Below are 15,102 nucleotides of genomic sequence, written 5' to 3' on the forward strand. Positions count from 1 at the left end.
TCCATAGTGCTCCATTGTACCCGGGACAGCCAGTCACATTGTGTGCTGGGCGGCGTTCCTCTCCAGTCACAGGTGCTGGGTAGTCACAGTAATTAATACTGCAATTAATTTTTAGGAGGATAATACTTAATAACCTAATTTTACTTTTTATTAAAGTGTAATGAAATCCAAAAGGAGACCTGATCACTTGGAGAGAACTGCAGATGTCGTTCGCCAGGAGGTTTGTATCTCGGGCCAGGGCAGGTTCTCCTAGCTTGCAGTCTGCACACGGTTAGGCCCGGCTTACCACAAGGGCTTTAGATGAGCTTGAATCCCTTTGAGGGACAGTCCGGGCAGGTTTGTTATATTTCTGTCCAGAACTTCTCCAAATGTGACTTGGGACAACTGATTTGAAAAGATGATAGCCAAATACTCCAGTCATTCCCTTTAAAGTCAGAATGGATGGATTTGTTTCTGATGAAGGGAGTGTTGTAGCAAAGGAGGGAACTGGCCTCACAGGCATAAGGTTTAGGGTGCTATTTTAGGAAGAGATCTTCCTTTAGAGCCTAAATTTTATGAGTAGCTTGCCTTTTCTTTCTTTTTTGGTACCATGTCTCAAAGTCCTTGTTCTTCTCCCTACTTTAGAACAACTTATTTCATCAAAAGGGAGAAAGCACTGACATCTGAGAAAGGAGGGTGAATGAGCTCTCTTACCTTCCCATGTGCAGATTTTCCTCCATATTCAGACCACGGAAGGGCTAATCCACCAACCCGAAGGGGTTCACGGGCTGGGGAATAAAGGATCCTCACCCGTTACCTCCGTGAGTAACCCCGTTTTCTTTTAAAAACATAAATTAGATATTTAATTTTTCTTTTGAATGATTCTTCAAATACTTGGATTGTGTTTAGCTTAGTTTTATAGGTATTTTTAAACTAATGGTTAAAAAACTATGTATTTTATATACAGAAGGATTATTTACTTCTATAAACATGGTCAGAAATTGTATTGTTGCTATCGTTTAATTTTTAGTGGTAATAATAGAATTTAATATAGGAGAGCATTATTTGGGCTCCACCTTTCAAGCTTATTCTGCTTTCAGAAAACTGCTTTGGGACCAAGAGTGGTGCATTTATGGGTTCAGCTTTAAGCGCGTGTGTTTTGAGGAGTCTGTGCAAAAGTAGTTCAGCACAATAGATTTCTGGATGTGTAGGAAAATGTGCTTTTCCCACTGATGGTAAATCTGAAAATACTTTTTCTGGTTTGTTGAACACACAAAAGTGCTGATTCTGTAAATGTGATATTTGTTAGTGCCGGGGTCCAGCCCCAGCTGATCCAGGGTATTCGAAGTGGGGACGGCGTCGGCGAGGGTCAGGATACAATAGCTTCAATTAGATATTAATTAAAGATATAAAGAGTAATAGAATAAGGATAGCTCAGTAGGAAAATTCAGTGGAGAAAAGAGGCTGAGTAGCTTGGTTTACGCGGGAGACCAATAAAACTTCAAGACAAGAAGTTTGCACCACTTAGGTAGGCCGCAGGCGTCCTTCCGTTCTCCCGAAGGAGAGGAGACACTGAGGCCTCCCCGGTCAGATCTTAGAAGCCCAGGCATAATTAGTAAGCATGGCGGGTTCCACGTTCCAGATGGAGACTCAGCCAGAGTGAGAGAGAAAGAGACATGGGGAGACCAGTATTTTGAGAAACTGATCCCCTTTCTTTATTTTCCATGGTCTACTTTTATACACTGAGATGTTATGCAAAAGTCACGCGGGGTCAGCAGTCCTGACTTTTATCAAAGTCAGGTGCTTCATACAAATGTATACAGAGGTCTTAGGGGTGTTACATCATCTTCTGGCCAGGGGGGCCTGCTGACAATTTATGACCCTCTCCTTGTGACAGTGGTCAGAACACTTTTTTCTCCAATGGTGATTATTCTTAAAACAGACGCCACCCAAATAAAGTTACATTCCTATAGGGTGAGGGTGTAGTGGGTTTTAGTTAAGGAAAGGATTTACTTAGCCTAAGGTCTAACGTGATTAATATCAAAGGTTAATAGTTATTTCTTCTATATATTCATTAATGTGTGTAAGGGCAGGGGATATGGAGACTTAGCAACAAACATTGGCTCAACAAATGAAAAACCCTTCACCAATACAATTTCTGATCAGCCCATTATACTTATACTAATAGTTTTCTAACTTTTCTAAGGAACCTGTTTTTAGAAGGTTTAAAGCATCTCGTGCCTCTCACGGTTGGGAGGCTGTGAGCAATCACATGTGGCCGGACAAGCCTGTCAGGCAGGCTAGAGAACCTTCAGAGGAGTTTGTAGGTTAAAACACTCTTATCACGCCCAGGAATTATTATTAACTGGAGCTCTAAGTTAACTCCTTTTCCGAAGGAGGTGGTGGGGGACAGCCCCCCTGTAAAGTCAGAGGTGTAGGTGAGAGCACAAAGTAGTAAAGTAGGCAGGCTCTGGTTAATGGGGGTAGATGCTCGAGGATTTCCAGGGGGACTCCTGAGGCTCAATCCCGCCTTTGCGTATGTCGAGCCTCCTTCCTCATGACCTTTGCCATGGGCGGAGTACCTCACTCTGGCCCCCAACATGTTAGAATTCCTTTTTGAAAAGTAAAGCCTTGCCAGTTTTGAAGAAAAAGCCAGTTTATGTAGCAGGCTTGGACTGTACTTTTTTCTGTTGTATTTTGAGGCAGGTGGAATCAGAGTTGAGTTTGGCAGCCTTTCCTTAAAGAGCCAGAGAGTGAATGTTCAGGCTCCCAGGGCCGAGCCGTCTTAGTTACAGCTGCAGAACTCTGCCTTTGTCATGAGGATGGCCCTAGGCAGCATGTGCACACATCGGTGGGGCTGCTTTCCAGTGAGACGGTATTTACCAGGACACCCGGATTTGGCCCGTATTTTGAATGTAGTTTGCCAATCCCTCAATTAGAGTAGCATTTCAGAATTTGCCAGGACAAAACTGCTGAGACTTGTGAGAGGTTATTTTGAGCCAAGTTGAAGAAAACTTGACAGAAAGTCAGTGTAAGCTCCGTTGGTGTGATTGAACAGCTGAGAGTTTCAATGCCCGGAAGTCAGAGATTTGTGGGGCAATTCCAGTTGTGGCATCGCTTGCGGGGAGATGGGGCAGATTTTTTCCAGCGGCAGCTCCTCTCCTCTCCACTCCTCTGCACAGAAGGAGAGCAGAAGCTGGGGGCTGAGGGCTGGGTAAAGCCTGGGGGTGTTGGGAGCCGTGATCTCCATGGTGTGAGGTGACCAGGGCCTCACCCACACCCCCAGAGGGCAGCCCCCTGCCGTAGAGCAGGCCCTCAACTCGGATGCGTGGGCACCACTGCCTCCTCAGGCCTGGCCGGATTGCGTCCTCCTTACCTCATCTGCTGGCCCTGCCGTTTGGCGAGAGCACTTCACAGAACTCCCCACGTGTCATTTCCCGTCAGCTCTAGCTGGGGAGGCAGCCTAAGGGTAGCGTGGCCCCTGCGTCTTCAGCACAGGGGGCAGAGCCTGGGGCCAGAGGGAAGCCCCACATCTGATTCCTGGTCCCTGGGACCCTGCGTCCAGAACGGGGCCCTCACCCCACCAGGAGCATCCTTTCTGTACTCACGGGGTTCCCTCTGCAGGAGTCCCTGAATGGCTATCCCGTGACCATAATACCTCTTACCTGGGGCCTAGAGAGTCCTGCTGATGCAGGGAGCTGAGCTCTGAACTCAGGTTCACGTTTTCTCCTCTTAAGGATCCAGTGTAAGCAGTCTGGGTAACCTTAGAGATGTCAAGGAGATAAGAGTAGAGATACTGCAATGCAGTAAGGATTATTCATGCAAGACTAAGCTTTCACCCCAGAAGTCACTCCCTGCTTGGCCTCTATAGAGGGCTGGCCCTCTGAGCAAGACCTTTTCATCAATTACTGGGAGATTCTGGTAATGAAAGAATTTTAAACTTACTAATTCTTATGTTTTCTTTAAGAAATATACCAGACGCTAGGCTAGGTCCTGGGGCTGCAGTGTTGAAAACTATAGATAAGGTTCCTCATCTCAGATACTCAGTAGTCAGAAGAAACTGATTCTGTGCAGCTGATTAATTCTAATGCACTAATCCTTTTTCTCCCTCCCTCCCTTTCTTTCGTTTTTTAAAAATTGAGTTTATTTTTATCAAAGTATAATTGATTGACAGTATTATGTTAGTTTCAGACGTACAGCACAGTGATTCAGTTATATACATACACACTTATATATGTGTGTGTGTCTTTTCAGATTCGTCACTCATAAGTTATTACAAAATATTGAGTATAGTTCCCTGTGCTATATGGTAGGTCCTTGTTGATTATCTATTTTATATATAGTAGTATGTATATCGGAGAAGGCAATGGCACCCCACTCCAGCACACTTGCCTGGAAAATCCCATGGACGGAGGAGCCTGGTGGGCTGCAGTCCATGGGGTTGCTAAGAGTCGGACACGACTGAGCGACTTCACTTTCACTTTTCACTTTCATGCATTGGAGAAGGAAATGGCAACCCACTCCAGTGTTCTTGCCTGGAGAATCCCAGGGACTGGGGAGCCTGGTGGGCTGCCGTCTATGGGGTCACACAGAGTCGGACACGACTGAAGTGACTTAGCATAGCATAGCATAGTATGTATATCTTAATCCCTAATTCCTAACTTATTCCTGCCCCTCTCCCTTTGGTAACCATGAGTATTTTCTATTTCTGTGAGTCTCTTTCTGTTTTGTAAATAAGTTCATTTGTATCCTTTTTTTTAGATTCCACATATAACTGATACCGTATGATATTTGTATTTTTCTCTCTCTGGCTTCAGTTCATATGATAATCTCTAGGTCTATCCATGTTGCTCTAAATGGCATTTTTCATTCTTTTTTATGGCTGAGTAATATTCCATTAGATACACACACACACACACACACACACACACACACACACACACACACATATGTATTGTATATATATGTACCAAATCTTTGTCCATTCACCCGTCGATGGACATTTAGGTTGCTGCCGTGTCTTGACTGCTGTAAATATTGGGTTGCATGGCCAGGGATGAAACCTGTGTCCCTTGCATTGAAAGGCAGATTACCATTGGAACCACCAGAGAAGTCCCTCGTAGTTTTGATTTTCGTTTTTCTAGTAATGAGCGTCGCTGAGCATCTTTTCACGTGTTTGTTAGCCATCTGTATATCTTCTTTGGAGCAGTGTCTGTTTATATCTCCTGCCTAGTTTTTGATTGGGCTGTTTGATTTTTGATTTGAGCTGTGTAGTCTGTTTGTATATTTTGGGGATTAATCCTTTGTTGGTTGCATTGTTCACAAATTTTTTCTCCCATTCTGTAGGTTGTCTTTACATTTTGTTTATGGTTTCCTTTGCTTTGCAAAAGCTTTTAAGTTTAATTAGGCCACATTTGTTCATTTTTGTTTTTATTTCTATTACTCTAGGAGATGGATCCAATAAGATACTGCTATAATTTATGTCAAAGAGTGTCCTGCATATATTTTCCTCTAGGAGTTATAGTGTCCAGTCTTACTTTTAAGTCTCTGATTCATTTTGAGTTTATTTTTGTGTGTGGTCTTAGGGAACATTTTAATTTAATTTTTTTACCTGTAGCTGTCCAGTTTTTCAAGCACCACTTATTGAAGAGACCATCTTTTCTCCATTGTGTATTTTTGCCTCCATCATAGATTAATTGACTATAGGTCCATGGGGTTATTTTGGGGCTTTCAATCCTGTCCTGTTGATTTATGTGTTTGTTTTTATGCCAGTACCCTACTCTTGATGACTGTAACTTTGTAGTATAGTCTGAAATCGTGAGTCTGATTTCTCCAGCTATACTTTACTTCCTGAAGATTGTTTTGGCTCTTCAGGGTCTTTTGTGTTTCCATACAAATTAAAACATTGTTTTGTTCTGGTTCTGTGAAAAATGCCTTTGATAATTTGATAGGGATTGCACTGAATCTGTAGATTGCATTGGTTAGTATAGTCATTTTGACAATACTGATTTTTCCAACCCAAGAACATGGTATATTTTTATCTTTGATTTCTTTCATCAGCATCTCATAGTTTTCTGAGTACAAGTCTTCTGTCTCCTCAGGTAGGTTTCAGTCAGTTCAGTCGCTCAGTCGTGTACAACTCTTTGCGACCCATGAATCGCAGCACGCCAGGCCTCCCTGTCCATCACCGACTCCCGGAGTTCACTCAGACTCACGTCCATCGAGTCGGTGACGCCATCCAGCCATCTCATCCTCTGTCGTCCCCTGTAGGTTTATTCCTTGGTATTTTATTCTTTTTGATGTGATCGTGACTGTGGCTGTTCCCTTTCTCTCTGACCTTTGATGGTTAGTGTATAGGGACGAAGCAGACTTCTTGTACTGATTTTGTATCTACTACCTGACTTAACTCACTGATGAACTCTGGAAGTTCTCTGGTGGCATCTTTAGGGTTTTCTATGAGAAGGCAGTGGCACCCCACTCCAGTACTCTCGCCTGGAAAATCCCATGGACGGAGGAGCCTGGTAGGCTGCAGTCCATGGGGTCGAGAAGAGTCGGACACGACTGAGCGACTTCACTTTCCCTTTTTACTTTCATGCATTGGAGAAGGAAATGGCAACCCACTCCAGTGTTCTTGCCTGGAGAATCCCAGGGACGGGGGAGCCTGGTGGGCTGCCGTCTATGGGGTCGCACAGAGTCAGACACGACGGAAAGCGACTGAGCAGCAGCAGCAGCAGCATGTATAGTGTAATGTCATCTGCAAACAGCGACAGTCTTACTTCTTTTCCAATACGGACCAGCCCCGCCCCTCCCTTTCCCCCTCTGACTGCAGTGACTGGGCCTTCCAGAAGTATGTTGGATAAAAGTGGCAAGAGTTGACCTCTTAGTATTGTTACCAGTTTTAGAGGAAATGCTTTCATTTCACTGTTGAGTATGATGTTAGTTGTGGGTTTGTCGTATGTGACCTTTATTATGTTGAGGTGGGTTCCCTGTAAGCCCACTTTCTGGAGACTTTTTATCATAAATGGATGGTTAATTTTACCAAAAGCTTTTTCTGCATTTATTGAAATAGTCCTATGGTTTTTATTCTCCAGTTTGTTAATGTGGTATGTCACACTGATTGATTAATGGATATTAAAACATTGATCAGGGGGTTTTTGCAGAAATTGATGCTTGTAGCCAGTGATTTGTTATGTAAGTGAATATTGAAACACAGTGGTCAATAACATTTGGGTAACAGAAGACGTATTACTACGCCTCTTGTCAATGATGTGTTAAAAAATTCTTGCATCCTTGGGATAAATCCCACTTGGTCGTGGTGTGTGATTCTTTTAATGTATTGTTGGATTCAGTTTGCTAGTATTTTGTTGAGAATTTTTGCATCTATTTTCATCAGGGATGCTGGCCTGTAATTTTCTTCTTTTTGTGGTATTTGTGTCTAGTTTTGAAATCAGGGTGATGGTGGCCTTATAGAATGGGTTTGGAAGTATTCCTTCCTTTGCAATTATTTTGGAATAGTTTCAGAAGGATTGGTGTTAACTCTTCTCTAAGTATTTGATAGAATTCGCCTGTGAAGCCATCTGGTCCTGGAGTTTTATTTGTTGGGACTTTTTAAATCACAGTTTCAATTTCAGTACTTGTAATTGATTTGTTCATATTTTCTCTCTCTTCCTGGTTCACTTTTGGGGAATTATATCTTTCTAAGAATTTTTCCATTTCTTCCAGGTTGTCCATTTTATTGGCATATAGTTTTTTGTAGTAGTCTCTTATGGTCCTTTGTCTTTTCTGTGATGTCAGTAGTAACTTATTTTACATTTCTAATTTTATTGATTTAGGTCCTCTCCCTTTTTTTCTTGATGAGTCTTGCTAAAGGTTTATCAATTTTGTTTATCTTTTCAGGAAATCAGCTTTTAGTTTTATTGATTGTTGTTTTTTCTTTGTCTCTATTTCATTTCTACACCAATCTTCATGACTTCTTTCTTTCTACTAACTTTGGGTTTTGTTTGACTTCTTTCTCTAGTTGCTGTAGATGTAAGGTTAGATTATTTGTGAGTTTTCTGATTCCTCGGGTAAGCTTGTATTGCTATAAACTTATCTCTTAGAACTGCTTTCGATGCATCCCATAGGTTTTGGATGGCTGTGTTTTCATTTGCATTTGTTCTTAGGTATTTTTTAATCTCCTCTTTGACATCTTCAGTGACTCATTGGTTGTTTAGTAGCTTATTGTTTAGTCTCCACGTGCTTATGTTTTTTGCAGTTTTTTTTGCTTGTAATTGATTTCTAATCTCATAATGTTGTGGTTGGAAAAATTACTTGATATGATTTCAGTTCTCTTACATTTACTGAGGCTTGCTCTGTGGCCTCGCATGTGAGCTGTCCCAGAGAGTGTTCCATGTACATTGGAATCTTGCTACTTTCAGATGGAATGCTCTATAAATACCACTTGCGTCCATCTGATCTAATGTGGCATTTAAGGGCTGTGTTCTTTTATTCTGTCTGGATGATCTGTTCATTGATGTAACTATTATGGCGTTACTGTCAATTCTCACTTTTTGTTAACATTTGCCTTATATATGGAGGTGCTTCCTGTGCTGGGCACACATGTTTACAATTGTTACATCGTCTTCTTGGATTGATTCTTTGATCATTTTGTCCTTCAAAGTGGACACGCTTTGATCAAAGATCAGAGTGTCCTTCTTTATCTCTTCTAACAGTCTTTATTTTAAAGTCCATTTTGTCTGATACGAGTATTGCTACTCCAGCTTTCTTTTGATTTCCATTTGCACAGAATCTCTCTTTCCATCCCCTCACTTTCAGTCTGTGTTTGTCACTAGATCTGAATCAGGTCTCTTGTAGACAGCATATATATGGGTCTTGTTTTTGTATCCATTCAGCCAGTCTGTGTCTTTTGGTTGAAGCATTTAATTCATTTATATATAAGAGGATTATCGTTTATATATGTTCTTACAGTCAGTCTTCTACATGTGAATGAGTTGCATTCTGGGAGTGCGTTCATAAGTCCAATTTGTAAGTCCAACAGAGTTAACCTAGGCATCCAGCTTTTATAGATAACTTTTACAGAGATGTGAACTCACGTGATTGGACATGTGAATGCGTGTTGCATGTTTGAAAGTTAACAACTTGAAGATTCGTATGTGGGGGACTTACTGTATTGCCATTTTGTTCATTGTTTTTGATCTGTTTTTGTAGATATTTTTTTCTTCCTTTGCTGCTCTTTTGTTCTTCTGTGATACGATGACTATCTTTAATGTTGTGTTTGGATTCCTTTTTCTTATAGGTTTTTCAGTTGCGGTTGTCGGGGTTTGATATAGAAGTCTGTATGTGTATGTATATGATGGTTTTAAGTTGCTGGTCTCTTATTACAAATGCATTTCAAATGCCACGTACGTGTACTCGCCTCTCCTCGTGATGACTGGTTTTGAGGCCCTGTTCGTGTGTGGGCTTTCCCTCCCTTTACTGTACGTTTGTCTTTACCAGTGAGCCTTCCCGTTCCTTCACTTTCTTGTTTTCAGTTGTGGCCTTTGCTTTTCCGCTTAGAGAAGTTCCTTTAGTCTTTGTTGTAAAGCCAGTCTGGTGGTGCTGAATTCTTTTAGCTTTTGCTTATCTGTAGAGCTTTTGATTTCTCTGTCAGATCTAAAGGAGAGCCTTGCTGGGTGTTCACGGTCATAGGTTTTCCCTGTCGTCACTTTAAATGTTGTGTATCATGCCACGCTCTTCTGGCCTGCAGAGGCTTTGTTTTGCTTTTGTTGTGCTTTGACACCAAGTTGGAGGCTACCGGGGGGCTTCCTTGATGGCTCGGACGGTAAAGAATCTGCCTGCAATGCAGGAGACCTAGGTTCAATCCCTGGGTCTGGAACGTCTCCTGGAGAAGGAAATGGCAACCCCCTCCAGTATTCTTGCTTGGGAATTCCATGAACAGAGGAACCTGACCAGCTGCAGTCCATGGGGTCCCAGAGTCAGACACGACTTAGTCCTGGAAGAGATGATGGTGGCTTAGAGCAGGGTGGTGGGGAGTGGGGTGGGGTTGATGGGATTCACAGGTGGGTGGGGGTGTACACAGAGAAGAGGGCGGGAGAGCCAGAGACTTCTAGCTTTGGGGTTTGGATAATCGGGGGAGATGATGAAGGTAGCACATACTTGTTACAACAGAAGAACAAGTTTGGAGGAAGGAATAAAGGGCTCTGTTTGGGGATAACCTGGGGTGGGAGGTGGAAGGTGGATGGAGTTACAGGTGAGATGAGATCAGCCATGAGCTTTGTCAGCTCACGTCATCCGTTGAATCCACATGGAGATTATGCTGTTTTTACTGGTTTTGTATATGCTTGAAGTTTTCCATAGTGAAAAAGAGAGAAACGTTGAGAGATAAAAGCGTTCTGTGTCGGATTATGTTGTTTGAAATGGAAACTGAAGTCTGCAGTTGAATGTGTGAGATTGGAGTTTGCGGCTGGAGATGAACAGTGTAAGCCTCGTGGAGAGGTGGGGGGCGGGCTTGCGGGACTCCGCCTGGGATGCGCCCACATCCAGCGGTCAAGCGGAAGAGGACGGGCCAGTGGAGGAAATGGGGCGGGAGGGTGATGAGCAGGTGTGGGTGAAGCCGGCGAGAAGAGCGCTTCCTGGAGGGCGCGGCAGCCACGTGGATTCTGAGTGGCCAGCGCTGGGCGTCCTGCGGTGGTGGTGGGCGGCCGGAGTGGCCACCTTCCATGCATTGCCGAGTGTGAATGCCTGCCAGGCTGTGGAGGGGAGTCGAGTGGGAAATAAGAAAGTGGAGCCAGGACCATAGACCACGCTTCAGTTTTTTATGTGGATGGGAGCAGGGACATGGGTAACAGCTCGATGAAGGGAGAAGCTTGTTTTGTGTGTTGTATTTTGAAAAGCAGCAGAGCACAGTAGTCACGTGCCTGGATTCAGATCTCAGCTTTGCCGCTCAGCGGCTCTAGGACCTCAGTCTTCTCACGTGCAAAGTGGGGATGTCAGTGATACTCGCTCCTTCGGGCTGTTGTGACTGTCGAGTCAGTTACTGTGCACGCAGTGCCTGGTAAGCTCTGTGTGTGGGCGCTGGCGGTCTCCTCCTGTGCGCATGTGTTGTCATGGAGACGAGGGAGGAGAGGGTGCTGCCTGAGAGAGGGGAGGCTTGAGGGGCAGAGAGCAGACTGGGTCGGTGGGCGGCCGAGTCTTCAGGAGGAGCAGGCGAGTGCGCACTCACACCAGGCCGAGTGCCGCGGTGCTGGCGGCTCAGCCACTGCGGAGCTTGTGCAGGTGGCAGCGCATGCGCTCTTTGCGCGCCAGTGGTTGACTTCCGCAAAACCCGCCTCTTGTCATCAGATTCCTGCTCATCAGGTCGCTCCGGCCTCAGCTGAAATCATGTCTCTGGGCCTTGGTGTCCTTGTGTGTAAGCACCATCCTTGACAGCGACTAAGTGTTCCTTCAGCCCTGAAGTGCTCTGTGCCCCGGCTGTGTTTTTGTTTCAGGTTGTCTCCAGTCCTAGCTTGGTCTCAGTTTTTAAGCCAGCAAAAGAATGGATGGGCGTGGACGGGGGAAGGCAGCCGGGCTTTCCAGAGAAAGGCCCGTTTCCTGCAGAGACTTCTGTAGCAGCAGGAACCTCCAAACACCATCCACAGAACCTTTCAGTCAGTAGGATGGCATTTCCTTGTAGGTGCTGACTCCGTCAAAGCATGAAAAGCGTGTGCTACTGGGAGCGGGCAGATGTATTGTGATTTTGTTGAACAGCAGAAGGGCTGTTTTATGGGAACTTCATTTCCTGCCATGTGTTTTAACTTAGGACATGACTGGTTGAGGTTTCAGTTGCAGAATCTTCTGATTCATTGAGTATAAGAACAAGTACACATGTTAAAACATACAGTTCCTCCATCATGTTTTCCCTTTTCACTAAAAGTAGAGAAAGAGTAGCATATAACCAGAGCCATGACTACAGATCTTAATATCATGAAATCGTTTTCAGAATAAAAATGATGTGGCCTTCAAGAAGATTTTGCTAGTGTTTTTCACTCTACCTCGCCAGGAATCTGTATATAGTGAACAGTATTTGTATTAAGAAAATAAAACGTTAAGAGGGAGACATGTCTTTAAAAATCGGGGATTGTGCAAGGCAGTTTGCATTTTTGCCCAGATTATTTAGACTAATCGCCACAGGAATGTTGCCTTCTTTGGTAATATAAGTAGGCAAAAAGCATCTGGGAACGTTTTCGTGAAGGCTATCCAAATGAAAAGTGGACCTTTCCAATAGGAGGTGTAACTTCTTTCCCTTCTTCACTGAATTCTTTATTTGGACTTTGGCAGACGGTTGCTGATGGTATTTTACATGGTTTAGCGTCTGCTGACGGAGCAAGCTTGTGTTTCAGCTCAGGTTCTCTGCGCCTCACCCCCCGGCCCCATGACTGTGAATGTCACTTCCCTGCCCCCAGGTGACTCTTTGGGCTGTGTTTAAAGCTTGCACTTACCTAGATTTTAATGAATCCAGAAGCCCACTGTTACAGGTGAAATAATCGAGCTCTTGCTGTGTTTTCACGAATTGTTATACTGAAAGAAAATAATGAAAACAAATGTTTCTTTTTAGTAAACCTAAAAAAAATATCGAGAGTAGTAATGTAATGGAGAGTCCTCTGATGATCGTTGCTATTTGTCTTTGTAATAAGATGTTTAGAGCGTGTGACAAACGAAGAGTCCTATCCCACTGAAAAAATCCCCGTCTTCCCTGCCCTCTTCTGTGTTTTGAATATGAACTAGGCCAGGCTTTCTTTAATGGTCTCCCACCTCCTTTTTTCCTTTCTGTTTTGACCATAAAAAGCTCCTGAATTTCTACTAACCTTTGTTTTAGAAACCAGTTTTAGGTCACTTTGAGTTAGAGTTTTGATCCATTCTGCAGATATTTACTGACTCTTAACTATGCATTTAGCTCTGTGCTTAAGGTGGGGAGTTGATCTAGATGTCGGTTCTGTCTCCTACCTGCAGGAGGCTTTTGGTTTGTGTGTGGAAAAGATATGTTCATGAATATTTCTATTTACATAAAATGTGCTAAGTAGGATAGACAGGCGGAAACAACAGAAATTCAAGCGAGAAGAGTGGGATTCCTGGCTCAGGGTGATGGTGGGTGAGCCAGGGGAGGAGGCGTGAGGGGAGCGCACGGAGCTGGCTCCGGCATGAGGGACGAGCCAGGCTGTGTGTGCCTGTGCCCAGTGTGGGTTTGACATGCTAAGTCCTGGGTGGGCCCAGAACGGAAGCCCCAGCGGCAGGACGTGGCTGCTTTGGCAGGGCCCCTGAGTGAGGCACAGCCTTCTCCACCTCGGCCCTGGGCTCCAGAAGGGTTGTGGAAGGAAGGAGCGTGGTGGGTTCAGTCGTGCGTGTCAGTGCCTTTGCCTTCGGGACAGAGCTCTCAGGAGGTCAAGGGCCAGGCAGACCTGGGTGTGACTCTGGGCTCACCCATGCCCGAGTGATCGTGAGCACATCACCCAACCTTCCTGTTTGCTCTTCTGCAGAATGGAGGGTAATAGTCCTGTCTCTTGGGGGGAATATGGTTAGCTGTATTAGCTGCATGAATTAATGTACATTAAACATCTACCTCAGAACCTGGAGTGCACCTGAGCTAAATGCCCCTCAGATGTTGGCTGTCGTCACAGAGAGTGTAGCTGTGAGCTGGCAGTTGGCAGAAAAGGAATGCCGCTTTGGGGTGAAGGGACAGTAGCTTTGGGAGTGCTTGAGGGCCTTGACCCCGAGGTGGAGAGCGAGCAGGGGTGAGGCTCCTGGTGAGGAGTGGGGGGAGGAGCAGAGAAGGGGCAGGGGGGCCAGGTCAGGGAGGCAGGGGGGACGGGGGAGTTCCGTGTCCCATGTCCCAGGCAAGGGGGAGGCCTCGGGACGTGCAGAGGAAGTCGGAAGTGTCCGATTCAGAGAGATCAGGGAGGCTGAGAACTGAGGCGGGGCGTTGAGTTTGGTTGTCGGAGAAGATGCCCCCTAGCCCTGGGGGAAGTCACAGGAGGCAGCAGCCCGGTGACCATGGGCACCGAGAACGTCACGGGGGCAGGGAAGGTTTTGTTGGATAGAAGATTATCAGTAGATTCTGGGGTTAAAGGCTGGATTTCCAAAATAAAGACAGTATGGCTTTTAAGTTGGTTCTAGCAAAATAACGTGGAGACTGTGGTTCCAAGGCCACCGTGCTTGCTGCCCATGAGAACCGCCCCCTGGGGTTGGGTGCTCAGTCTTCGAGGCCCTGTGTGGTGGCAGTGATGATGTGACCTGTGCAGTGGTGCATGGATCGAGTGTAAGATTGCGTTGTAATAGCAGATACGTACTGGTAGACTCGTCACCATTAGTGTAGTAAGCTGCAGTAAATGCTTACTGAGCAGTTACTCGGGGCAGCAGTGTTACTCACACAGGCTTTGCATGAACGCTGTTCCTGTCACCGAGCTGAGAGGCTGGGCTCACACACGCGCCCGGGCTCACACGGCTGGCCCGTGGTGGAGCCAGGCTACGGCAGCTGCACTGTGGCTGTGGGACCCTGGCTGCAAACAGCCATCCTCTGCTGCTTCCTCTTGTTGGCTGAGCTGCTGAGGACGGGCTGCTAGCATCGGGCATCATGTCTGATGAGTTGGGGGGTCTGGGGGGCAGGCTGGATGTGGGGGAAGGCTGGTGGGAGCTGAGTGAGGCAGCCTTTCAGCAGGGTGGGTGGGGCCGGGGTCACAGGCGCAGGCAGAGGCTCCGCAGGGCAGAGCCGACCCGACGTGCTCTCAGGGACAGGAGAGAGGGCTGGTGAGAACGCCAAGAAAGGTCCTCAGTGGCTGGGCTTTACGGGAGCACGAGAGAGCCAGCACGTTTTCAGAGGTGCTTTGCGGTCAGGGAGACCACCAGCATCTGGAGCTTTCCTGTGGAATTTTAGGAGTTGTCTCCCACTGCTCATTTGACTAGACTTGGTCCTACTGGAGAAAAGGGGCTGGATGAGCTCACATTCGTTGGAAGGACTGATGTTGAAGCTGAAACTCCAATACTTTGGCCACCTGATGTGAAGAACCGACTCATTGGAAAAGACCCTGATGCTGGGAAAGGTTGAAGACGGGAGAAGGGGATGACAGGATGAGATGGTTGGATGGCGCCACT

At 45.6% G+C, this 15,102-nt stretch overlaps 1 protein-coding gene across 2 annotated transcripts in view; it reads left to right on the forward strand.

Annotated features, from left to right (window-relative positions):
* Positions 1-15,102, forward strand: part of OXNAD1 (oxidoreductase NAD binding domain containing 1) — a 51,848-nt gene that overhangs the window by 10,279 nt on the left and 26,467 nt on the right. The window contains exons 4-5 of one of the 2 annotated variants that reach the window (XM_070797196.1): positions 157-220; positions 708-800. In XM_070797196.1, the coding sequence (XP_070653297.1) occupies positions 157-220; positions 708-800 (157 nt within the window). The remainder of the gene's footprint in view (positions 1-156; positions 221-707; positions 801-15,102) is intronic. The other variant, XM_070797202.1, reaches the window with a different exon arrangement.

The sequence above is a fragment of the Bos indicus genome, chromosome 1, assembly GCF_029378745.1.
Source record: "Bos indicus isolate NIAB-ARS_2022 breed Sahiwal x Tharparkar chromosome 1, NIAB-ARS_B.indTharparkar_mat_pri_1.0, whole genome shotgun sequence".
NCBI classification, from domain to species: Eukaryota; Metazoa; Chordata; class Mammalia; order Artiodactyla; family Bovidae; genus Bos; species Bos indicus.